A 27,366-nucleotide genomic window follows, 5' to 3' on the forward strand; every position below is an offset into this window, starting at 1 on the left:
GCCCCATATTGGTCCCAAGAGAAGCAATGACACATTCTTTATTGTTTCCTCCTGTAATATCCCAGACGGGTCCTATGGGGTGGGAATGCATGTCTTCCCTGTGCTCCTTGCAGAATATGCCCCCCCCCCCCCCGCTATAGGCAAGGTATCTCAATTACCCGATGTATATTGGCCAGTAAGGCATCGACCAGAGAGGAACCCAGTAGGGAGTGTTGTGTCTGTAAAATCTCAGACACTTCAACCAGTTTATTAACCAAACGTTTTACCCAGGTATCTTTATAGACAGGGCCGGCCCAAGGCACCGGCAACTCGGGCAGTCGCCCGGGGCGCCATGTGTAGGGGGCGCCAGAGGCTCGGGTCCCGCGCATGCGCAGTTGGGCCGGTGCCAACCAGCGCATGCGCGGTGGCCGCCCTCCCCCAGGGCGGCCCCCTCCGCCCCCCCCCCGCCCCCCTCCGTCCACCCCCCCCCTCCGTCTGCCCCCCCCTCGGCCCCGCCCCCCCGCCTCGGGCCCGCCTCGGCCCCCCCCGCCTCGGGCCCGCCTCGCCCCCCCCCGCCTCGGGCCCGCCCTCCCCCCCGCCTCGGGCCCGCCCCCCCCCCGCCTCGGCCCCCCCCCCCACCTCGCCCCCCCCACCCCCCTCTCGGCCCCCGCCCCCCCTCGGCCCCCCCCCTCGGCCCCGCCTCCCTACCCCCCCGGCCCCGCCCCACCCTACCCCCCCCGGCCCTGCCCCCCCTACCCCCCCCCCCCCCCCCCGAAGGGCGCCGAAGTTCAGCTTGCCCGGGGCGCCAGCAACCCTAGGGCCGGCGCTGTTTATAGATGAGGTGAACAAAGGACAACGCAATTGCATAAATCAAATAACTTTATTCAACAAATAGTAAAACAGTTGCCCTTAAATTATCCCACTAATATCAGCCCCAAAATTCTTTTTTTAAATGGATTTTATTCCAAACATATTCAAAGCTGCAAAACATAAATAAATCAACGAACATTCTCCACTCTTCACAGTTTGTGCAAGTTTCCCTCCACTTTTAATGCCCCCTCCCCCGGCAACGAACAATTCCTCAAACAGTCCATGAACAGTCCCCAACAGTGTCACAAAACCCTTCGCTGATCCCCTCAATTCGAAGTTAATCTCTTTCAAACGGAGAACATCATAAAGGTCCCCGAGCTAAGCCGCCATCCTTGGTGACATTATCGATTGCCATTCCAACAGAATCCTTTTCTGGGCAACAAGGGAGACGAAGGCCATAACGTTGGCCATCCTCCCCTCCAGCAGCTCGGCATTTCCAATACCCCAAAAATCGCCAGCATAGAGTCCAGCCTGTCCTCTACCCCCACAATCTTTGATAGCATCCCCTCCCAGTATCTCTCCAACTTCTCACAGCCCGAGAACATATGTGCATGTTTTGCTGGTCCTCGCCCACAATTCTCACATTCGTCCGCCACCCCCTGAAATTCATCTTCCCCTGAGCCATGTGCACCCTGTGCACCACCTTAAACTGAATCAAATTCATCCTCACACACGAGGAGGTTGAATTGGCTCTATGCATCATCTCCACATCCTATCTCTGCTCCCCAGCTCCTCCTCCCATTTCTCGTTAATCCTCACCACCTGCGCTCCCCCAGCCACCCGTATATATGGCCAATCCTACCCTCCCCTTCCACATCTGGGAGCAGCAACTGCTCCAATAAGGTATACTCCGGCATCTTTAGGAAATCCTGTTCATTCCTTCCGCACAGAGTCCCTCATTTGCATATACCTGAACTTGCGGGGGCGGTGTGTGGCATAGTGGTTAGTACTGCTGCCTACCGTGCTGAGGTCCTGGGTTTGAATCTCGGCCTTGGGTCACTGTTCGTGTGGAGTTTGCATATTCTCCCCGTGTCTGCATGAGTTTCACGCCTACAACCCGAAGATGTGCAGGTTAAACGGATTGGTCACACTAAATTGTCCCTTAATTGGGAAAAAAAAATAATTGGGTACTCTAAATTCATATTAAAAAAAAACATCTGAACTTGCTTCCCTTCAGAAGCTCCATCCTCTCCCTCTTCCGGACTTGCAAATCTCTCCTCCAGTTATAAATCCTTCACCCTCACCAGCCCCACCTCTCTCCATCTCCTATACATGCCACCCGTCTCCCAGGCTTAAACCTGTGTTTCCCTTGTGTTAACACTTGGGACCCTGGAGCTGTGAAGCAACGGTGCTATCCACTGTGCTACCGTGCCGCCCTTAAATGATCAAAATAAGTCTCCCAGTTGGGGAGAAACTCCACAAGGCCCCAAAAAGTGTGGTTGAATAGAGCTGTGGATCTCACCCAAAAAGCCGGCGAGAAACTCACCCCAAATGATGCTTAGGGTGCGATTCAACCAAACAATTTCTGAGTTGGTAGTTGTGGAGGATCTGTATTTTCTGCTTTTTGTGTTGTTGCCGGACGAGTTCATTCATATAATTGTGGAATTTGAAGCATATAAGGAAAGAATTGCTGTGTTTCCTCAGTGACTTAGCTGATAAATGCACAGCCCAATCACAAACTGATACAAATTGGGAAGGTCCCAGGTATGTGTTGCAAAACTGTTTTGAGTGATGATAGAAATGCCCTTATCAAGAAACACCCTTATTAATCAGCCAGGATTCCCATCTCTGAATGGCAGCTCATGTCTCTTACTAAGAAGTGATGTTAGGCATGGACAAGCTTGGGTTTGGCAATGATATCTTTCGCCCTACAGTTCTCCCTGCCCTTCAGACGTGAATAACTTGCCAACAACCACTGTCCAGATGAGTAAAGACTGGCTATTTATGTGAGTGAGGAAGTCTATCATCTGTAGAGCAGTTGCCAGTATGCAATTAAATATAAAATATTAAATTATGCAACAAAACCTCATTGTTTATGAAATAAAATGGGCAGAATTGTTTCAATTGTTTATTAGTCACAGATAGTGTATGAGTTTTGATGCTGTCTTCATTACTATGGTAATATTCAAAGCCATGATACACTACTGTGATTTGGAGACAAATCTACTACAGACTATATGAAAGATGTATTCTCCTCATTTCGTGGCCCTTTTTCCCGGTCAGAAAGCAGATGCAATTCCTAGAATCATTCTAGTCCCATTGTTAGTCATTATCAAGAGTGAAGTTGGCATTTGTTGAGAAATGTTGTATTTGACTATAACTAAGCCGGAGTTGGGAATCATAAAACTGAATCCTCTGGCCATGCAGTCAGTATTGTCATGTCATGGATACTGGGCTTCCTCAAACCCTATGATTCCGAATTGAGTGTGCTGAAAGGCTATTTTATGTTCCAGAAATATTGAATAGTTTTTCCAGAATCTTTCAAAATAAGGAATTACTGATTAATAGTTCACTATATACATAACAAAAAATCTAACAAGTTTAGTACAAATTATAAAGACTTAATGATGTAAATAGTTGTGTTTAATAACAGGTGCTAACATATTTTCTCTTTTTTAAATATAGGAAATTTCCCCATGATCAGCGATGATCTTGTTAACTCGTATCATCTTCTGCTTTGTGCACTTGACCTGGTATATGGGAGTGCACTCCTTTGCTCTCATCGTAAAGATTTACTGAATCCCAATTTCAAAGGTAGGTCCTTTCTGAAGCTACAATCTTCAACTCAATTAGTAGTTTAGGAGCCAAAAAATGAAGAGGTTTATGCAACAGGTTGTTTCCTTGAGAATGTAAAGTTATTATTGTGGTAAATTTATGTACAACCTAACTATGGTCTCTCAAAAAAAGTATATGACTGCAAAGTTTGACTCCATAGCCTGAGTGTTTTCCATGCTACAGGAGAAGCCAGTTGAAGTAAAAAATGGTCATTGGATGGTCATTTCCAATCACTTCCAGCACAGCATATGCTGATCGCCATGTTTTCAACTTTATAGCATGGTTATCCCATCCTTGTGCTGAAAGTATGCAATTGGGCACATCAGTCAGTGGCTATCCTGACATTTGTCCGACCTGACATTTTGGACCTTGCTGCTGTTGACGCTCTCTCAAATACATACAGCATTATTTAAAAACATAGAACATACAGTGCAGAAGGAGGCCATTCAGCCCATTGAGTCTGCACCGACCCACTTACGCCCTCACTTCCACCCTATCCTCGTAACCCAATAACCACTCGTAACCATTTTGGTCACTATGGGCAATTTATCATGGCCAATCCACCTAACCTGCACGTCTTTGGACTGTGGGAGGAAACTGGAGCACCCGGAGGAAACCCACGCAGACACAGGGAGAACGTGCAGACTCCGCACAGACAGTGACCCAGCGGGGAATCGAACCTAGGACCCAGGCGCTGTGAAGCCACAGTGCTATTCACTTTGCTACCGTGCTGCCCTTTAGTACAAACACCACCATCCAACTTGCAGGTGAAGTATTATTGGTTATCTACTTGCTGTAGTGGAATTAGTGGAAACACTGTGTTGTTGGAAGAAATGTGAGGAGTTGCTTATATCAGAAAGGAGTGGTTTGAACATTTGGGAGGAGTTGTGTGCTTCTGAAAGTTCTTTGAGTATACCACTTGTTCCCAGTCAGAGAATTATAGGTGCAAATCCCCTTGTGCCACAGTGTGAGAGGAAGATGCAGCAGAGGCAGCAAAAAATGGAAGCTGCTCACAGAGGAAGAAGGTGGGGGGCTCTCAGCAGGAGATTGTACCCACTTCAGCGGCACTTCTCCAATATCCACATAAGCCAAAAACGGTTGTGCTTCACCGAAGAGATCATTGCAGGGGGTGTCACCTCTTGGAACCATATCTACAGACTTAGGACAGGATGAGGACTCTGCTGCCAGTGGCTACCAAGGTATCTGTGCCCTGAATTTTTATGCCAGCAGATTCTTCCAAGCAGGATGATGTATCGCCGTGTGCCATCCATCAATGCATCCAGGAGGTCACAAAGGCCATGTATGTCAGAAGAGTGTTCCCTCCCATTTAAACAGAGGGACACAGGAGGAGCGGGCAAGTGACTTTGTCAGGTTCGTGGAAATCCATGATGCAGGGTCATCAGTTTCATGGTGCCACTTCTCAGTAAGACGTTGTGTCAAAACCTCAATGTGTAATTGTTATGCGACTATATCCAGAACAAGGTAGTGAATGCCCACTTTGGCAGAAGTCATGATGCTTTCATTCGGCACCATTTTGCAGTATCAGCCATCCTCAAGCTGTCACATGGGGCTAGAGGGTGCCTTTCAGTGACAAATTCTGCCCCTCAATGACAAATGCTGCCCCTCTGCAATACCACAAATTGTGGCCAGTGCTTATACAACTACTTAAAATGGCAGAGAAAGAGGAGGTGGAGAATGAAGAGATGAGAAAGAGGCAGGTTGCACATCTATAATCTGGACAGGATATCTGTGATGTAACAGAGATAAGATGTCACACTGTAATTTTCTGAAATATATAAATAGTATTATATACTCACGGCTAATTTCAAAAATTGTAAAAAAAAAATGAACAATGACCTTTTAAAATGATTGCAGCTATATGTGGCTGTGATTTAAACACAGGAGCTATCAGGGCAGTATCGCAGAGACTTGCACCTCACTATCTCTGAAGAGATACTAACTACCCCTGTGGACCGCAGTGACCAAATTCAAAAGGAATTGTACAAATACAAAGGCTATCTACATTTTGTAAGCCAGACTTGGCCTCTGAAGAGTACAAATCTACGAGGACAAAGGACCTGAAAACTTCCTTACAAATTCTTAATGGTTGGAAAATTAACAATCTTAAAAATCCAGACAAAGGAATACAGACCCTTTGCCAAAGCAAAAATGGAGAGGTGGAAGTCACGTGACATGACCCCCACTGCTCCCCCCAAGATTGGAGATCCAGTTCTATTGTCTTGCTGTACTGCAAATCAGTCTGTCACCTTCCATCTATCAAGAAGCTCCACAGAAAATGGTTCTGTCCAAGATTGAATACCTGATTGTGTCTACTGGAACTTCTGACCTATACCATCGCCTCCAAGTCTCATGGGTGGCAGACACGGTAGCACAGCGGTTAGCACTGTTGCTTCACAGCCCCAGGGACCCGAGTTCGATTCCCAGCTTGGGTCACTCTCTGTGAGGAGTCTACACATTCTCCCTGTGTTTACATGGGTTTCCTTCAGGTACTCTGGTTTCCTCCCACAAGTTCCAAAGATGTGCTTGTTAGGTGAATTGGGCATTCTGAATTCTCCCTTAATGTACCCAAACAGGCGCCGGAGTGTGGCGACTAGGGGATTTTCATTGCAGTGTTAATGTAAGCCTACTTGTGACACTAATAAAGATTATATTATGTTATTAAGATTATATAATTCATCTCTACATGCTTATCTCATTGTGGAAGTCATCTCTATTGGAAAAGTGAATTATTCAGGATCAGTTTTTTTTATCCTGCCGACCTCTGAAGGAATACACTATCGGATTCTGATTCTGGACTCTGGACACACATGAAACAATAATTCTTTACTCTATGGTCTTTGTCTTGTAAGTCTTACATCTCTATCCCCTCTTTTATTGTATGAGTGAAAGGAGGCCATGTTGCTACCCTCCTCCCATGCAGTGTGCATGCAAACAGAATGAGCTCAGAGACGTAGTTCATCACGCGTTTGCTGTGGAGTTACGAATGGCCGAAATTTTCCAACTGTTCACACCGATGGGATCTTCCAGTCCCAATGCGGCACACACCCACCGTTTATTTCCTGGGGCAAGAGATACATTCACAGGAAATCCCATTGACCATAGCAGGACCAGACGATCCCACTACCGGCCAATGAAGGGCCACCATGAAACACGGCAGAAAATCCCACCTAATAAAGAATTGAACCACTTCAAAATCGAGGGTTTGGAAAATATGCCACCACTTATAAAGCGGGAAATCAAAATCAAAACTCCTTTTGTGATTATGTGAGGGAAGAAATCAGAGCTTTCAAGTTAAATCGCCTTTTGTCTGTAATAGCGAGCATATCATCAGACTCGCTTTCCCCTGAAACCATCCTCGGACCTGCCCTAGACCTCCCAGTTTACCTTCCATCCATTAAGGAGCGTCACTCTTTACCAAAATCCTGAAATAAAAGACACCACAAAATAACCGTTCCATACCAACTTTATTCAACAATACATCCAATGATGCATACAATACTCAACTGTTCACCCATGTGTATTCCAGTTGTGCATGTCTTGGAGGTACCTTTGTCTGGCCTAATGTTCTTTTGCAGTGTAAATCCAGCAGCTGCCGTGGGACTGTTGGAAGAGTGCTGACTTTGAGTGGGCGAGACTGAAGATGGCTTTGGAGCAGCTCTGAGCCTTGTGCTTTGGACTGTCCCAGCTCAGCTGGGCAGCAGCACTCTGGGTTGGCTGGCTGACAGGCAATAGCAGAGGCACTATCAATCCAACAGATAACAGCAGGTTCCTGAAGCCACTGCCACACTCTCTTAGGGCAGCACCTCAGTAATTCAAGTAATCTGCTCGATAACAAACTTCTGGACTGCTGTCCGAGCCTGCAAGTCCCTGCTCAATCACAATGACTATTATCTGAGCCTGCATGGCACCAAGCTGGGCTTTCACAAATGTAGATCTCAGAGCTTCCACTGTAGCACATAGTCATAGTGTGGCTTTTGCCTGTGCTGCAATGGAAACTGAAAAATCAGATTCTACATTATGACTGGCTCTGCAAGTGTTCTTATGGAGATGATCACTACCTTCTTGATCAAAATGATGGACCAAGTAGAAGTCCGATAGTTCCCTGCTCAATGACTGTGACAAAAGACTGTCTGGCAGATCTGTCGATGCATCAAACATTTTGGCGGTCATGCCCATTCAGCATCTCATAAAAGTCCTTTCCAGCATAACTCAGTTGCAGCCTCATTCCCTGGTAAGCTGGCATCCATGTTAGCTCATCCTCAGCCTGGCTGCAGCCCACTTGTGCCAGTGACTCGCCACTTGCTGATCCTGTCTCCCCCAAAGGCACGTGCAGTGTTAGTATCCAAGCAGGTGGCTGCAAATATCTGATCAAGTGACAGTGTTTCTTCCTCTGGCGTCTCCTCTTCCTGTAGGTCTTCAGCCTCCGACACCACTGACGGGCCAGGAAGAGATCATTAGGTATCTGAAAGCATCAGTGCAGAAGTGGGGGAGGAAGGTGATGAAAAGCAAGAGATGGGTGTTTACACCATCTCTAGCCTGTATGTCAAACCTGATTAAAGATTGAGTGTTGCGTTATTTTTTAATTTTTATTTTTTTCCAATTAAGGTGCCAATCTACCTACCTGCACACATTTAGGTAGTGGGAGTGAGACCCATGCAGCCATAGGGAGAATGTGCAAGCTCCACACGGATAGTGACTCGGGACCGGGATCGAATCTGGGTCCTCAGCGCCGTGAGGCTGCAGTGCTAACCACTGCACCACCGTCTTGCCCCTTGTTAAGTTAGAGTTCAGAAAATGCATAAGGCAGAAACCTACCATTGTCCTGGTTAGTTTCAGTCACACTTCTTGCCACAGCTTCAGTAATGGCCATGTAATTTATTTCCAGCACCCTCTCTATGGGGTCAGCATATGCAGATATGTGCCAGTTTGTTGCTGCTGTCATCTATTACATGCTATCTTGTCTTGCAAAACAGAGGGAAGTGTGTTAGTGACTGCATTACATTGGAAATGCATCTGCAACAGATGAATATCTGGGGAAATGTGGCAGCTCTGAGATGCGACTGTGTGGCTTCCAGCAATGCAAAGTGTGTGAGGGGGAGGTGAAAGATATGAATGTGATATTTGAGTTGTATTAATAATGATTGTTGATTGGTGAGTGAAGGGGATGTGGTTATTGGAGAAGTTAGCAAAGCTGAACTCCAGAGGTTAAAGTGACTATCTGTTGTAACCTGCCCAGATCCAAATGGGTAGGGACAATTGGTTACCCCATGGATTTTATTTTAGTTTATTGACGGCTCCTTTGTACAAAAAAGACAATGCAAATTACAGAACAATAACATAAAACAGTAACTAGGTAACAATACAATGAAGTTAGACCATAAGTCATAGGAGCAGAATTAGGCCACTCGGCCCATTGAGTCTGCTCCGCCATTCAATCATGGCTGATATTTTCTCATCCCCATTTTCCAGCCTTCTCCCCATAACCTCTTATCCCCTTATTAATCAAGATACTAACATATTACTGTTTCAAAGGAGACAAACCAAATTAAAGAACAGTGACATGAAACAGTGAACAGGCAGCAGAACAGCGAGCAAGCACCCAGCCTCCAGGTAGCTGCAATAGTATTCGAGTCACTCCCTCTCGTCCAATTTCTTAGCTCTGAAAAAGGCTACACTTCTCCCTTTTTCAGTTCAGCAGTACGGCAACCAAGGCCTTACGTTCCCTCACTCCACATCAAAGAAGTAGAAGTGGCAGCAAACAGAAGACCGAAACTAAGCCTCTAATCAGTTCACTGCTGAGAGCAGGGGATAAACAGAAAACACAACCTGCAGTCATTGGAGAGCTGTTGTAACCTGTCCAGTGAATTAGCAACAGAACAACAAGCAAGCCTCCAGGTAGCCGCAGTAGTATCTGAGTCACTCCTCCTCGTCCACTTTAATAAGCACTGAGAAAGACACCCCTCTTCAGTTCAGTAGTCAAGCAACAGAGCTCCATTGCCCCACTCTAGGTCAAAAAAGCAGAAGAGGCAGAAAACAGAAACTAAGCCTGCAGCCAATTTGCTGCTGAGAGCAGGAGCTACAAAGAAAGCACAACCTGCAGCAACAGGAGAGCGTGAAACCGCTGACAGTTGTAACCTGCCTGGATCCCATTGGGTAGGAACAATTGGTTACCCCTTGAATATAGTTTAGGAGAACCAGGAGGCAGATGTGAGTGCAGTGACCATTACTAAGGAGAAGGTTCTGGGGAATCTGAAAAGTCTGAAGGTGGATAAATCACCTGGACCGGATGGACTACATCCCAGGGTTCTAAAGAGATAGCTCAGGATATTGTGGAGTCATTGGTGATGATCTTTCAGGAATCACTGGAGGCAGGAAGGGTCCCAGAGGACTGGAAAGTGGTTAATGTAACACCCCTGTTTAAGAAGGGAGGGAGGCAGAAGATGGGAAATGTGGTAGTATGACTAGAGGTACTACGGTACCTGGGAGTGTGAGCTACCATTGGTGGAGAAGGCCCGCTGCTCATTGGCCCAAGTGTTTGCATTTCATTGGCTGGGATGTAAGGTAGCTCCGCCCAATGAGGCGGGGTATAAGAACCCGTGTTTCCCAGCAGCCAACCTTCTTTCTGTACTCGAGCTGCTGGGGAAACATCTTGTTGATTAAAGCCTTCAATTCGGACTACTCCTTCGTTTCAGTAGTTATTGATCGCGCATCAGGAAATTATAAGCCAGTTAGCCTAACTTCGGTCATTGGTAAAATTTTGGAGTCCATTAATAAAGATGAGATCGCGGAGTACTCATGATAATGCATGTTAAATATGACTGAGTCACCATGTCTTCATCAAGGGGAGGTCATGTCTGACAAATCTGTTAGAGTTCTTTGAGGAAGTAACAAAGAAGTTAAACAAAGGAGAACCAGTGGACATGATGTATTTAGATTTCCAGAAGGCCTTTGTCAAGGTGCCGCAGAGGAGAGTGTTAAATAAATTAAGAGCCCATGGTGTTCAGGGTAAGATCCTGGCATGGATAGAGGATTGGCTGACTGGAAGAAGGCAGAGGGTTGGGATAAAGGGGTATTTTTCAGGATGGCAGCCGGTGACTAGCGGTGTACCTCAGGGGTTGATGCTGGGACTACAACTTTTCACAATATACATTAATGATCTGGAAGAAGGAACTGAAGGCACTGTTGCTAAGTTTGCAGATGATAGAAAGATCTGTAGAGGGACAGCTAGTATTGAGGAAGCAGATGGGCTGCAGAAGGACTTGGACAGGCTAGAAGAGTGGGCAAAGAAGTGGCAGATGTAATACAATGTGGAAAAGTGTGAGGTTATGCACTTTGGAAGGAGAAATGGAAGTATAGACTATTTTCTAAATGGGAAGATGCTTAGGAAATCAGAAGCACAGAGGGACTTGGGATTCCTTGTTCACGATTGTCTTAAGGTTAACGTGCAGATTCAGTCAGCAGTTAAGAAGGCAAATGCAATGTTAGCATTCATGTCGAGAGGGCTAGAATACAAGACCAGGGAGGTACTTCTGAGACTGTATAAGGCTCTGGTCAGACCCTATTTGGAGTATTGTGAGCAGTTTTGGGCCTGCATCTAAGGAAGGATGTGCTGGCTTAGACAGGGTCCATAGAATTTACATAGAATTTACAGTGCAGAAGGAGGCCATTCGGCCCATCGAGTCTGCACCGGCTCCTGGAAAGAGCACCCTACCCAAGGTTAACACCTCCACCCTATCCCCATAACCCAGTAACCCCATCCAACACTAAGGGCAATTTTGGACACTAGGGGCAATTTATCATGGCCAATCCACCTAACCTGCACATCTTTGGACTGTGGGAGGAAACCGGAGCACCCGGAGGAAACCCACGCACACACGGGGAGGATGTGCAGACTCCGTACAGACAGTGACCCAAGCCGGAATTGAACCCGGGACCCTGGAGCTGTGAAGCGATTGTGCTATCCACAATGCTACCGTGCTGCCAGGGGAGGTTCACAAGAATGAGCCCTGGAATGAAGAGCTTGTCGTATGAGGAATGGTTGAAGACTCTGGGACTGTACTCGTTGGGGTTTAGAAGGATGAGGGGAGATCTTATTGAAACTTACAGGATTCTGCGTGGCCTGGGTAGGGTGGACATGGAGAGGATGTTTCCACTGGGAGGAAAACAAAAAACAGAGGACACAATCTCAGACTAAAGGGACGATCCTTTAAAACAGAGATGAGGAGGAATTTCTTCAGCCAGAGGGTGGTGAATCTAAGGAACTCTTTGCAAAAGAAGACTGTGGAGGCCAAATCACTGAGTGTCTTTAAGACAGAGATACATGGGATTTTGATCAATAAGGGGATCAGGGGTTATGGGGAGAAGGCAGGAGGATGGGGATGAGAAAAATATCAGCCATGATTGAATGGCGGAGAGGAATCGATGGGCCGAGTGACCTAATTCTGCTCCTATGTCTGATGGTCTTATGTTCTTGCTTTGGATGGATTCCAGCAAATGTTTATCAGGCTGATTCTTGGGTTGGCGGGACTGTCATATGAAGATATACCAAATCGGTTAGGATTATATTCATTGGAGTTTAGGCGGAGGGTCACCGATTCTGTGGGCCCCAAAAAGCGGCGTCACCGGGGAGTAGGTCATGCCGCTGGGGCCATTGCCAAAGGCCCGCTCAGCAGGCCTCCATCCCTGACCATCCGAAGTCCTGACAACGTGGAACTAACTGCTCCAGCCGTTTGGGATAATCGCATGGCGGCTGCGGGCTCAGTCCTGGTTGGGGGCAGGCAGATCGGAGGCCTGGGGGGCCTTATAGGCCACTGGGGAATGATTGTGCAGGGTTTGAGTGTCGGGTGCGGACGATTTTCGGGGGGGGGGTCTACCTCCGCGGTCTAAGTCTGCCATGGAGGCACAGCTGCTGGAGGCCGCCACCGTGCATCCTCCGACCCAGAAGTGCGGGGGTCCGTATCTGCAGCAAAAGCTGCAATATTTTCTTTGGGTCCCTGCTGGTCCCCTGCAGGGCTGTGAATTTGCGTCCCTTTTTTGCAGGATTTTCAGGAGTAAAACTCCACTGTTTTGACGCCGGCGTGGGGACATAGTCCCAATAATGGAGAATCCAGCCCCATGTTTCTGATGGTGGAGGAGTTTAGATTTAGGATAACGGCTGAGGAGAACTTTCTTCACCCAGAGAGTGGGGGAACACTACCACAAAATGCAGTTGAGGCCAAAACATTATGTAATTTTAAGAAGGAATTAGATATAGTTTTAAAGGGATCAAAGGATATGTGGTTAAGGTGGGTTCAGGGTGTTGAACTTGATTAGCCATGATCATAATGAATGGCAGAGCAGGCTCGAAGGGCCAAATGGTCTCCTCCTGCTTCTATTTTCTATGCATGTTTCTATTTCTCTTCTGCTTCAAAATGTATCCAATTTTCCCTTAAAAGACAATGCCTGCCTCAACAAGCTTTACAAGCATCAATTTTAAATTGATGAACTCTGTTACCCCAGAGGAAGCGGTATTTTCCTCTTCACCTGTTTAGCGATTATATTAAAAGCCAATATTAAATCTCCTCTTAGCCTTCTTTGCCCTAGGAAAAATGGTCCTAGGATCTGAATTCTCCCTCTTAATTATATTTTTCTACCTCTGGCATCACCCCAAGATTTAAGTTATTTAATTGAACCTGTGCAGTACACTAATCCAGCTGCTGAGGGACCAAGCAATCCCACAGTCTGATTCTACTTTCATTATATTGTTTGGTACAAGAACAGACACAATAAAATGGATTATGCCCATGACAAGGTTTGAGTTCAATCAATGCTTCCAGTTTATCTGAATGTCGTGAGTTGTTTTACCTTTTTGTAATCCAAAGATGAGCATTAAAAAACTGAAATTCAAAGCAGGACGACATGACGGTGACAATAAGATAAACTGGTTAGTTATATATATTGCTTGAACCTCACATTGGCAGGCAGCCATTGTAACAGTCAGTTCTGTGGACTGACCTGATAAAGGCATGTGCAAATAATTAGTGGGCAATAAATAAATCTCCATTGAGTCAGAGTGTAAATTTTAACTGTTTCCAACTGATCCCTAACTGTTAGTAGAGCATTGCAGTTTAAAGTTTCAGAATGATACCTGAATAGTTCCAAACTGCCTTCTGTTTGAATACGAGCAAATATTCTATATTCTGTGCTACTTCTTCCAGTCTTTTTTTAGGAGATTGCAAGGTGCGTATAACTTTGAAAGCACAGCATGTGCAGTTTATAAGATTGTTATTTGTTTATTACACTTATTTTCAACTAAATTTAGTTCATTGAATTTTTGCTTGATGATTTATCTAGTATGCTTAGTTGATAGAAAATATTGGATGGCTGTACGAATTATTTTATGTGATTTAAGATGTAAGGTGGCAAAATTTAACTCCACAGCAGCTGGACATTTGGTGTTGGACATTTGGATGCCAAAATAGTGTCTGTGACACGTGTGCAAGTTTCCGGTGCGAATTGAGCTAGCCAACATTTTAGTGAGGCTACTGGTAAGCGCGCATGTATGGAGTGACCTTCGGAAGTATGCAGAATAGTCAGATTGTAACATCAAAAGGCATGTAGCTCCAGCTAATGCCATCTCTTAAACATACAGAGCTGAACATGCATTAATCTACACGAAGGCCCCGCAACTAGCACTATTTTAAAGGAGCAATATCTACTTTCTAATTAGTTGCTGAATGATTTCTACTCACCTGCGCTGTGAGCATAAGTGTTCAGTGGTTTTTAGAGTTTTCATAGAAATTCATAGATTTTACAGTGCAGAAGGAGGCCATTCGGCCCATCGAGTCTGCACCGGCTCTTGGAAAGAGCACCCTACCCAAGGTCAACACCTCCACCCCATCCCCATAACCCCATAACCCAGTAACCCCACCCAACACTAAGGGCAATTTTGGACACTAAGGGCAATTTATCATGGCCAATCCACCTAACCTGCACATCTTTGGACTGTGGGAGGAAACCGGAGCACCCGGAGGAAACCTACGCACACACGGGGAGGATGTGCAGACTCCGCACAGACAGTGACCCAAGCCGGAATTTAAAGTTGCTGAAATCCTCTGGGAATGGTGTGGCATGAGCTGAAGGACTTTGTTCCTGACTTCAAGGATTCTGCGTTAAACACTTGCTGCCAGTCATGAGCGCAGTTGGTTGCATCCCCTTGGGACTAGACATGACAGGGAGAATGAGCAGAGGCAACACCGAGCAAGGCAAGCTAGTGCAGGAAGGAGCAGAGGGAGAAAGGGATTCAGCAGGAGGCTATATTATCCCAGACAGTTCGTGGAGCAATTCTCACACCTCAACCTCAGGAAGAAACAATGTCCGAGTTGTCTCTGCTTTATGAAGGATGCCATCCGGATGAGGACTACTTTTCCATTGTTTGTGAAAGTGACTCTGATGAACATCTTTTATACATTGGCTCCTTCCAGGCTGGGGAGCTGCCGATATTTATAACGTCTCCCAGTTTACCATCGATTTTGCATAAAGGAGGTCACTGCAGCTCTATAATCCATGAGAACCGGATACATTTAATTCCTTTTACCAACAAGAAGCAGGACGGGCAAACACACGGCTATCTAGTGTGCTATTGACACTGATGCCACAGCTATCTGGACTCACTGCCTTCGGACAAGTTTGTCTGGAGGCCCTCCTCACAGTCCTATGTGAATTGATTACAGAGTGTTGCTGCTACACTGAATAGCATACGATCCGTGTTCCCGGTGGGGGCACTATTCACGAAAAAGAGTCAGGACATGCAAATGTGCCTGCGCTAATTCAGAGCTATTCCCAGCCGACCGGGAGTTCTAGCCAGTGGGCTGGAGTTAGCACTAAAGAGGTGAAAACCACTTGCCACACACTCACTGCAGCCACGAAGGTGGCTCACAGGTGACCTGCCCCCAGGTCGGGAGCCCAAGGTGGACCCACAGCTTCATGCCAATAAGGAGCGGAGGGACACTCTCTTCCCCAGGGTGGGCTGCAGACTCAACCCTGCCCTCCTGAACACCACCTGGAGGTGGTGGAAGAGGCAGGCAGTGCTGCTAGCCTCACCAGCAGGAGACAGCTGGTGGGGACATCTGATGGGGGTTACTGGTGAGGCCTCTGCCCTGAGGCAGGCAAAGAATTAGGGAGGGCTCCAAAGGCCTTGGCTCAGGTGTCCTCCGGTTCGAGAGAGCTTTGCTGATTCACTGTTTCTTTGTAGTGGGGCAGCGGTCTGAGCCAAGCCACTCCCATCCTATGGGGAACTTCTCGGGCTGGATTCTCCGATTCTGGGACTAAGTGCCGACGTCGGGGTGGAAACGGTGCCCTTTTATGACTGAAAAAAGGGCGCAAAACGGCTACCGATCCTTTGTCTGGTGGGGGCTAGCAGGCACGCAACGTAGAGCACCTGTCGCTAGCTGCAGGTACAGCCAGAGAATTCCGGGTCCATGGCCGCGCATACGCACAACGGGGGCCTGCAGCGGCCACGCCATGCAACATGATGCCGGCCGCGCATGGACCTGGCGTGCCAAATAGTGACCTTCCTTGGCCATGCTCACCACCCCCGGACTACCCCCCACCAGTGCCCCCAGCCAAAGCGCCCCCTGCCTGCAGTTCGGCTGCCCCCCCCATCCGTGGCGGCACTGGACTTAATCCACAGCCGCAATGCTGAGTTCCCAAAAATAAATACCATGAGTGACCGACGCCCTCGGGGGGAGGGCCTCGGGAACTCCTGAGCCCGTCCATATGGCATGCGGCATACTCTGTGAGTATGCCATTTTGGAGGGAGTAGAGCATTTTGCAAAAGTGGCGCCGCCCCAATTTTGCCGCCAACGGGGCTTCTCCAGCCGATCAGCAAACGTGATTTCGCCGTCGGAGACCGGAGAATTCCACCCCCCGAGTCCACGGACTTGATTCCCCCCTACTGCCAGCAAATCCGAAAATATCCCAGGATTTTCCAATGTTTTTTTTTTGCCTCCTGTTCCCCCTCCGCAGCTTCATTAAATTATTTTGATTTGCATATTTATGCAGAAGAGGCACATCTAACAATTTCTAGAATTATATGACCGCACCTAGAGCTATAAGTTCAGCTTAGTCAATAGCATTTCTGCCTTTGAGTTAGAAGGTCATAGGTTCATGCTTCTCTATGGACTTGGTGCACAATCAATTCTCTGTTATTACTTAGTTTCTGCACTGAGGGACTGCTGCATTGTTGAAGATGCTGGGAGTGGCCTTGTGTTTCCTCAGGCTAATGGGTTTTTAGTGAGGTGCAGTCATTATTTTTTCAAAGGGAAACATGGCATTAGTGGATTGATCTTCGTGGAAATGAAAATTGGTCAGAATACCAAAAGGGGCGGCCAATTCACTATCATCCAATTTGCACTGCTGCTGAAGGCTAATTTCACCTGCGCTGTCTTTTGAGTGAGATGTTAAACTATGTGTCTGTACCAGTTAAGATGTATCTAAAAGATCCCCAGATTCTATATGAAAAACAGCAATTGCTTTTGCTGTCCTGGAAAATATTCTACCTTCAGTTTGCTAAAAACAGATTTTCCTGTCACTTATTTGTGTTTGTGGAATCTTGCAGTGCACAAATTGGCTGCTATGATTATCTATGAAATTACAATGATTTCTCTTCACTAATAATCCACTGATTTGAAGACATGCTATGGTGCTAATTCAATATATGCTCTCTTTTAATGAGGGACAATTTTATGAGAGCATTTATTTGTAAGTCTGATCGATGGTGACTCATGGTGAGGTGAGATCTGTAATTAACATTGTATTGTTCTATTGATTCCAGGTTTACCGGAAGATTTCCACAATAAAGATTATAAACCACCTTCAGAGCCTCCGTGCATTATTGACAAGTTATGTTCCGTGCATGACGGATTGGAATTGGAGGCAAAGGGTATTAAACAGCATTACTGGAAGCCATACATCAGGAAACTTTTTGAGAGAAAGGTTTGACAAATGCATTTCATTCTTCAAAGGATTACTACTTGTAAATTGTAGTGTTTGTCAAGTTAATTCAGACTGCAATCTGTGATGGGATCAGCACTCATCCATTCAGGTGGCTATTAATCCTACATTGCCTACCTCCATTGCTGCACACATTGACTAGAGGACTGGTGCTAATGCACAGACTTGAGCTTTATACTCATCAAGGCGAACAATATTAATGCTGAGTTTGGAAAGCTGCCTTTCTTGAATATGCATTGCCAGAAGCACTGCGGAATAAAGTGTGGCATGGTTTAATGCAGCATAAAACGCACCCTCCTCTGTGCCAACAAAGTTTCTTCATCCCAGCTTTGTACAAGAATCCTCTGCTGAACCACTCCGACATTTCCAAATTTGTAAAACAGCAATCCTTTGAGCTCCCAAACATGGTAATTCCACATCCGAGGCAGCTCTTTCCTTTACATATAATCCATAAGAAGCTAAAATTGCCTAAATACAGAAACTAGGAGTTTTGCAGAGGCACAGATCCAGACACATCCCATTAGCATAGGCTACATTTGAACAGATCCAAGAGACGATCAATTAGTATCGAACCCACTGCATCACCCATTTGTCAAATTTCAAACTTTAAAATAATGGTTTGTGTCAATTCAAAGTGAACAACTTTTAGGTTCATGAATTAGTTATCATTTCTTGAAACTGGTGTATTTGTAATTGATCATAGATCCTGAAGGGAAGAGGAGAAACTTTAACTGGCTTTCTGGACCCTGGAAACTTTGCAGAAAGTGTGTAAGTAATGCAGAAATTCTATCTCTCAGGCTTTAAATAAGTTTTTTTCCTGACTGGGTTCAGAGGTTTTGTAATTATGTGAAAAGCAGCAAACTGTACTCGAGGAGTTGGGACTCTTCTCTGTTAAGTGAAATTTCCAAGCTCTTTTGATTAACCCCATTCGGAATTGCTATTCAGATACAATGACCATAAAAATTGATCAGGCCCAAAAATGGGCCCAGTGATCACAACACGTGAATAAACTTGTTTTTTTAAATATTTGTTCTTGCGATACGAGTATCGCTTATAAGATAAGCATTATTTCCTACCCTAATTTCCTTTAGGATGGTGGTGGTGAGCCACCTCCTTGAACCCCTGCTGTCCATGCGGTGTTGGTACACCCACAATGCTGTTGGGATGAGAATTCAACATTTTGACTCTGATAAGAAAAGGTGATATAGTTCCACGTCAGAATGGTATGTGGTTCAGAGGGATGTTGTTCCCATGCATCTGCTGAACTTGTCCTTCTCGGTGTCAAGACCATGGGTTTGGAAGGTGCTGTTGAAGCCTTGGTTGCTGCAGTACATTTGTAGATGGTACACACTGATGACACTGTGCATCGGAAGTGGAGAGAGTTAACGTTTCAGGTGATGGATGGGGTGCCAATCAAGCGAGCTGCTTTGACCTGAATGTTGTCCAGTTTCTTCAGTGTTGACCCCTCTGATCTCTCAGGTGTCAGAAAGTCTGACTGAGTTCTTCTGTTAAAAATCTAAATCTTCATAGCACAATTTACTATTTTGCAAATGTTTTAGTTCCTCACTTCCTCAGCTTGACTTAAAGGTATATGTCCATTAAATATGAATGGATCAAAAATGATGATGACAAAGTAAAAGAAATGGGAGCCAAGGGAATCAACAGAAAGGGCCCTTCCAACAGGGAGATCATGTTTAACTAATTTATTAGAGTTATGTTTGAGGAATGTCGTGGAAATAGCAATTAGACGGAGGCTTCGAGCTTCATTTTAGGATTTTAATAACATGATGTCGTGGAGAGGCTGCAGTAGGCTAAAAAGCCATTCCACAGCACTCTGAAATTACACAGCAGAAACCATTATCTTTCTAGTCTAAAATAAAGAAGTAAACAGCAGCTGGCTAGTTTTGTTTATGTTATACAAACCTTGCGAATGCTCTTGGTTCCTTATCTAGTACGTAGTGCCTTTTATCTAGTGCCTTTTCTTTAATAGCAACTAATATTAATATATTTTTTATGCGGGCAACTAATCCTCACATTAACTTCCCCTCCACAAGGAAGAAGCAAGAAACGTGGATAAAGGGAAATGTGTAGATGTGGTGTATTTGGATTTCCAAAAGACATTTGATAAGGTGCCACGTCAAAGATGCTATACAAAATAGCACATGGTTTAGGGGAAAACATATTATCAGGATAGAGGATTGGTTGGCTTACAGGAAGCAGAGAGTAGGGATAAATTGGTCATTTTATGGTTGGCACACTAACTAGTGGTGTGCCATAGGAATTCGTGCTGGGGCCTCAACTATTTATGACTTGGATGAATGGACTGAATGTATGGTCGTAAATTAAGGTAGAAAAATGAGAATAGAAAAAGGTCTACAAAGGGACTTAGATAGGTAAAGTGAGTGGGGAAAATCATTGGAGGATGGAGTATAATGTGGGAAAATATGAACTTGTCCACTTTGCAGAAAGAATAGAAAAGCAATATATTTAAATAAAGAAAGATTGCAAAACTCTGACAGACAGAGGAATTTGGATGTCCTGGTACATGAATCCATAGAATTCCTACAGTGCAGAAGGAGACCATTCGGCCCATTGAATCTAGACCAATCCTCTGAAATAGCACGCTACTGGAGCCCATGTCCTATCCCCATAACCCTATAACCCCACCTAACCAGGGAATCTTTGGACTGTGGTAGGAAACCGGAGCACCCAGAAGAAATCCACAGACACTGGGAGAAAGTGAAAACTCCACACAGTCAGTCACCCAAGGCTGAAATCGAACCACGGTCCCTGCTGCTGTAAGGCAGCAGTGTTAACCACTGTTCCGCAACAAGGTAATATTGTATGCAGATGCAGCAAGTGATTAGAAAGGCAAAATGGAATGTTGTTGTTTGTTGCAAAGGCAACAAAATATAAAAGTAGGTAAGTTCTCGACAATTATACAAGGGTTGGTAAGACCAAGGGTGGGATTTACCGGCTGTTCACGCTGGCGGGAAATTCCGGTCCTATGCCATGCATAGGTTTCAGGGCGACGACGGTGTGGTGAATCACAGTAGCGTAATTCACACTGTTATTACATATGTTGTACTATGTCTGTGTAAGCTCGGCACACGAGCAGTTGCGCGGCTCTGCCCCTAGGGGGAGACGTACTGGGAGTGTACGGGAGTTTGTAGTGGGCTCCACCCTTGGCTCCGCCCATGGCTCCTCCCACCACCTGGTTGTATAAAGCTTGGCAGTCTGAGCCTGCCTGCCAGTTCATCTAGAGTTCATCTCGTCGCAGGCAGGCTCCGTTGTGAGATTATTAAAACCACTGTTCACTTCCAACCATGTGTCGTGTGAATTGATGGTCACATCAGAGGGGTGCTGTCAACTGGAAATCCCGTTGACAACGGCGAGATGGGTAGATCCCACTGGAGGGACGCCTCCGCTGCCAAAATACACGAAGGAGGCGGGTGGGAAAATCCCGTCCATCATCTTGTTATCACCTACCTGGGTGCTATTGGCTGGGGTCATTTGGTTACCCCATGTTACTTGAGGAACGTGAGCTCCCCCAGTGAAAGGAGGGTGGGGCAATCATTAGCAGAACAACTGTATAAATAGAGCTGGCCAGTGTGATACCGGCTCGAGAAGGAACCAGTAGTGAACTAATGGCCATATGTACATATTCTTGTAAATAAAGTTACTTTCTGTTTCACTCTACAAACTCGTGCTGAATTCTTCGTGGCCCTCACAAAACATCTCTTTTGGTCTTCGGACTTAAGAAAGGATATGATAGCATTAAAGGCATTTCGGAGACGGTCCACTTGACCTGGGATGTAGGAAATTTCTTATGAGAAAAGTTTGAACAGGTTGAGTCTGTTGCACCCATTGGAGCAGAGTTTGCCAAACCTTTCCAGCCGCAAACCCTTTTGACCTCCCAAGAATACTGAAGGAACACCCGAGAACCATTCTTATATTGAAAAATTAAACAAAGTTTTTTTTTATTGCGCAACAGATGCAAACGTACAAAAGATTGGGCCAGATTCGCCTCCCTAAACAGGCGCCGGAATGTGGTGACTAGGGGCTTTTCACAGTAACTTCATTGAAGCCTACTTGTGACAATAAGCTATTATTATCATTATGTTTGCAGGATCCGTCTGGTTTTAAAATCAGAAAGTTGGCCCCAACTCCTGCCCTGATCTTCCACCCAATGGGGGCTAGCGGCCTTGCAGCGTAAGGCTTTACCTGCAGATACGACAGCAGAATGGCCGGGTCCATGGCCGCACATGCGCACGGCAAAGGCCTGCGGCGGCCATACTGTGCAACATGGCTCCGGCCGCTCATGGAACTGGCCTGCCAAAAACTGCCCCCTGTAACGCCCCTCGCCACCCCCCCGGACCACCCCCACACCAGTTCCCCCCTGCCCCCATTGAAGCCCACCCTGCCAGTGGAACGACATAGTCTGCAACTGCCACGCGAGGTCCCCGAACGGTGTGAGCACACACGAGCGACACCGTTGGGGACTCAACCCATTGGGGGAGGGCCTCAGATGATGTCCGTACTCCCCGAGTACGCTGTTTTTGAGGCGACGGAGCATCGCACAAACAGCACCACTCCCGATTCCAGCGTAAACATGGATTCTCCGGCTGATCACCGAACGCGATTTCGGCGATCGAAGAATCACGCCCACTGTGTCTTATATGTATACATTTATTATAATAAGATCCTATTATTCAACAAATACTTCCAAGTCTTACCTTTTGTAATTTTTAATGGGAACACCCGCTCTCTCACACTCCCTCACACATACCCACCCTCAACTACAACCACCCTCAACTACAACCACCCTCAACTACAACCACCCTCACACTCTCCTCCATTACCTCACCCTCTCACCGACAGCCACCCTCACAACCACTCTCACCCCCCTCAGACAGCCCCTCACACAGCTCCTCACACACCCCCTTTATACACCCACTCACTCGCACACTCACTTACATTCTTATCCACACTTTCACCCACACCATCATTCACTTTTTTTTTTAAATGTATTTTATCCTATACATATTCAAAGGTACAAAAATATAAATAAATCAGAAGACATTTTCCCCACCTCACAATTCAGGCAAGTTTTTCCCCCTTTTCATCCCACCCCCCCCCCCCCACTTTTCAGAATGCCCCCTCCCTACACCGGATGAACAATTCCTCAAACATGGTGATGAACAGTCCCCACCGTATCTCAAACTCTTCGCTAATCCCCTCAATTTGAACTTGATCTTTTCCAGCCGGAGAAATCGTGCAGTTCCCCCAGCCAGCCTGCCGCCCCCAGTGGCGTGTCAACCACCATCCCAAGAGAATCCTTTGCTGGGCAACAAGAGAGGCGAAAGCCACAACATAGGCCTTCCTCCCCTCCCATCAGCTCCGGCATTTACGATACCCCAAAAATCACCACCATAGGATCCAGCCCGGCCTCTACCCCCACAACCTTTAATAATGTCCCAAACACCACCTCCCAGTATCTCTCCAACTTCTCACAGCCCCAGAACATATGTGTGAGATTTGCTGGTCCTCACCTACACTTTTCGCTCTCATCTGCCACTCACTGGAATAACCTACTCATCCTCACCCTAATCATATGCATCCTGTGCACTACCTTAAACTGAATCAAACTCATCCTCGCATACGAGGAGGTCAAAGTCACCCTACACATTGCCTCACTCCACACTCCCCATTCTATTCCTATCCCCAGCTCCTCCTCCCATTTCTCCTTAATCCTCACCACCAGTGCTCCCTGCTGCTCCCCCAGCCACCCGTATATATGGCCAATCCTACCCTCCCCTTCCACATCTGGTAGCAGCAACCGCTCCAACAGGGTATATTCCGGCAGCTTTGGGAAACCCTCTCCATTCCTTCCTCGCAAAGTTACTCGCTTCCCTTCGGAAGCTCCATCCTCTCCAACAGCTCTTCCAGACTTTCAAACCTCTCTTCCAGATATAAATCCATCGCCCTCTCGAGCCCCACCTCTCTCTACATCCTATACATGCCAACCGTCTCGCCCTGCTTAAACCTGTGGCTCCCACACGCAGTGTTAGCACTGACCTCCCTATCATTATAAAGTGCCTCCTCAACTGGTTCCACACCCTAATTGTGGACAGTACTACCGGGCTCACCGTGTACCTCTTGGCGCCAGCGGAAGTGCCGCTGTCACCATGGCCCTCAGGCTGGACCACCTACAGGTCTCCTCCTCCATCCTAACCCACTCTGACCCTCTCCTTCCTTCCCACCACCGCCTCACCGTCTCCACATTCACTGCCCAATAGTAATGCAGAAGATTTGGTAATGCCAACCCCAATTTCTGTCTCTGCCTCTGTAGTAGGGCCCTCTTCCCCACCCATATGAACTCCAACATCGCTGCATCCAGTTTCTGGCAAAAGGCCTTTGGAATGAAGATTGGCAGGGTCTGGAATAAGAACAGGAACCTGGGCAGAACATTCATTTTTACCACCTGGACCCTTCCCGCTAGTGTCGGATGTATCCCGTCTCCTAAAGTCCTCCCTAACATCCTCCACCAACTTTGTCAGGTTCCATTTGTGCATCGTTGTTCACTCCCCTGTCACCTGAACCCCCAAATACCTAAACCTGTACCTGGCAACCCTAAATGGCAACACCCCAAGATTGGTTCCACACCCGCCGCATTTACTGATCCATCTCGCTCTTTTCAGCTTATAGCCCGAGAAGGCCCTGAACCTCTCTGGTATATCCACAATTCTCCCCATATTCTCCAATATGTACGACATGAACAACCGCAGGTCATCTGCATACAACAACACCCGATGTTCCCTACTTCTCCTCACAACCCCTACCACTCTATTGCTCCCTTAGGGGCCATCGCCAAGGGCTCTATCGCCAGTGTGAATAGTAGCAGAAACAGTTGACACCCCTACCTCGTTCCACTGTGCAACCCAAAGCTCCATGCACTCATCTTGTTTGTCTGTACACTCTCTACCGGGGCCATGTACAACAGACGCACCCACTTCAAAAATTTCGGCCCAAATACAAACCTTCCCAAAATCTCAAACAGTTACCGCCACTCCACCTGGTCGATAGCCTTCTCCGCGTCCATAGAGACCACTACCTCCAGTACCCGTCCCTTCAGGGTCATGATCACATTTAATATCCGCCTTATGTTACTGGAAAGCTGCCTGCCCTGAACGAAACCTGTTTGGTCCTCTGCAACCACGCCCAGAAAGCATCCTTCCAGCAATAACTTAGCCAAGACTTTCTTTCTTTTTAAAATTCCAAACTTGTTCAAACAGTTACAAAACATAAATAATCTGGGGAACACACTCCCTAACTCACAATTCTACAGTCTGTACAAATTTTTCCTCTTTTTCACCCTGTGCACCCCCCCTCCCCCGGACAAACAGCTGCTCAAACATGGCCACGGACAGTCCCCACCATGTGTCAAAGCACTCTGCTGAACCCCTCAGCTCATACTTGATTTTCTCCAACTGGAGGAAATCATCCAGATCCTCCATTCAGGCCGCCACCCCCGGCGTTGTTGCCAACAGCCGTTCAAGTAAAATTCTTCGCTGGCAATCAGAGAGGCGAAGGCCACAATATCGACCTCCTTCCCTCCATCAGGTCCGGCTTCTCCGATATTCCAAAAATCGCCACAATAAAGTTCGACCTGACCTCCACTCCCACAATCTTTGCTAGCGTCCCGAACTTGCCTTCCCAGTATCCTGGCTTCCCTCACCCTCATGAGCCCCACCCCTTTCCACTTTCTGTACATACCAATACCACAGCCCCCCCCCCCCCCCCGGCTTCAACCTGTGGAGATGTCCCATGGAACCCTAAGGTTCTACGCAGCCCAGTTTGGGGACCCCTGCTTAGAGTTTAGAAGAATGAGTGGTGATCTTGCTGAAATATGTAAGAGCATGAGGGGACTTATTAGGCTGGATGCTGAGAGGATATTTCCGCTTTGGGCGGCACAGTGGTCAGCATTGCAGCCTCAGTACCAGAGTCCCTGGTTCAATTCCGATCTTGGACAACTGTCTGTGTGGAGTTTGCATACTCTCCTTGTGTCAGCGTGGGTTTCCTTTTGGTGCTCTGGTTTCCTCCCACCGTCCAAAGATGTGCAGGTTAGGTGGATTGGCCATGCTAAATTGCCCCTTACTGTCCAAAAGGTTAAGTGGTGTTATGGGGATAAGGCAGAGGTGTGGGCTTCGGTGGGGTTCTCTTTGGAATATCGGTGCAGATTCGATGGGCCAAATAGCCTCCTTCTGGGCTGTAGCAATTCTATCATTATGGGAGAGACCAGAACTAGGGGACACGGTTTCTATAAATGGGGCTAAGCGGTGGGGGCAGGGGTGGGGGGTGGGGGGGGGGGGGGGGGGGGGGCTGCCATTCCGTAGGTCAGGGACTCACTTTAGGTATCTGGAGGTGCAGGTGGCCCGGGAGTGGGGGAGGCTTCGCAGGTACAACATCACTAGTTTGGTGGGGCGAGTGAAAGCCGATCTGGCAAGGTGGGATGGTCTTCCTCTGTCACTGGCGGGTTGGGTACAGGCGGTTAAAATGAATGTATTGCTGCGATTTCTGTTTATTTTTCAATGCCTACCGATTTTCCTGCCAAAGGTTTTTTTCTGGGAAATTGAGGGAAGGATTACCTCGTTCATATGGGGAGGGAAGGTGGCCAGAGTGAGAAAGGTGCTGCTACAGAGGGGAAGGCAGGCAGGGGGTTTGGGTCTCCCAAACCTGATGTACTACTACTGGGCGGCGAATGTGGAGAAGGTGCGGTGCTGGATCAAAGGGGTTGATTCCCAGTGGGTCAGAATGGAGGAGAGTTTGTGCAAGGGGTCGGGACTGAAAGTATTAGCAACAGTGCCGCTCCCGATAGCTCCAGGGAAATACTCGAGGAGTCTAGTAATAGTAGCTTAATTGAGAATTTGGAGGCAGTTTCGCCAAAGCCGGGTTGGGGGCAGGGTCAAGGGAAATGCCGATTCGGGGGAAACCACAGATTTGAGCCAGGGAAGTGGGATGGAAATTTTCGGAAATGGGAAGAGAACGGGATTAAGACGCTAAAAGATTTGTTTCTTAGGGGTTGGTTTGCAGGATCGAGGGAGCTGGAAGCGAAATATGGGCTGGAGCAGGGAGAAGTGTGTAGATACATGCAGGTTCGGGATTTTGCCAGGAAGGAGATACCGAGCTTCCCAGAGGGACCGGCCTCCACATTGCTGGAGGAGGTGCTGACAACGAGGGGACTGGAGAAGGGGATAGTGTCAGTGGTGTACGGAGCTATTTTGGAAGAGGATAAGGCATCACTGGAAGGCATCAAAGCAAAGTGGGAGGAAGAGTTGGGAGAGGATATGAAGGAGGGGTTCTGGTGTGAGGTGCTTCGGAGAGTAAATACCTCCACCTCATGTGCAAGGTTGGGGCTGATACAGCTGAAGGTGTACATAGAGCACACCTCATGAGGGCGAGGATGAGCTGATTCTTTGAAGGAGTAGAAGATGTGTGTGAGCATTGCTAATCACGTTCATATGTTTTGGTCCTGTCCAAAGCCAGAGGAGTACTGGAAGGAGGTTTTTAGGGTAATTTCCAAGGTGGTGCACTTGAAACTGGACCCGGGTCCCCGGGAGGCCATATTCGGTGTGTCGGACCAGCCAGAGTTGGAAACGAGTGCAGAGGCAGATATCGTAGCCAGGCGGACCCTGCTGGGATGGAGAGCAGCCTCTCCCCCCTGTGCCC

General features: G+C 47.1%; 1 protein-coding gene across 1 annotated transcript in view; it reads left to right on the top strand.

Moving 5' to 3' along the window:
* The window catches only part of rbl2 (retinoblastoma-like 2 (p130)), a 192,211-nt gene that overhangs the window by 73,760 nt on the left and 91,085 nt on the right, over positions 1–27,366 (top strand). Inside the window, exons 5-7 of the mRNA XM_038806723.1 lie at positions 3,475–3,603; positions 17,459–17,619; positions 18,341–18,405. Of these exons, the coding sequence (XP_038662651.1) occupies positions 3,475–3,603; positions 17,459–17,619; positions 18,341–18,405 (355 nt within the window). The remainder of the gene's footprint in view (positions 1–3,474; positions 3,604–17,458; positions 17,620–18,340; positions 18,406–27,366) is intronic.

Source organism: Scyliorhinus canicula, chromosome 9 (genome assembly GCF_902713615.1).
Source record: "Scyliorhinus canicula chromosome 9, sScyCan1.1, whole genome shotgun sequence".
NCBI classification, from domain to species: Eukaryota; Metazoa; Chordata; class Chondrichthyes; order Carcharhiniformes; family Scyliorhinidae; genus Scyliorhinus; species Scyliorhinus canicula.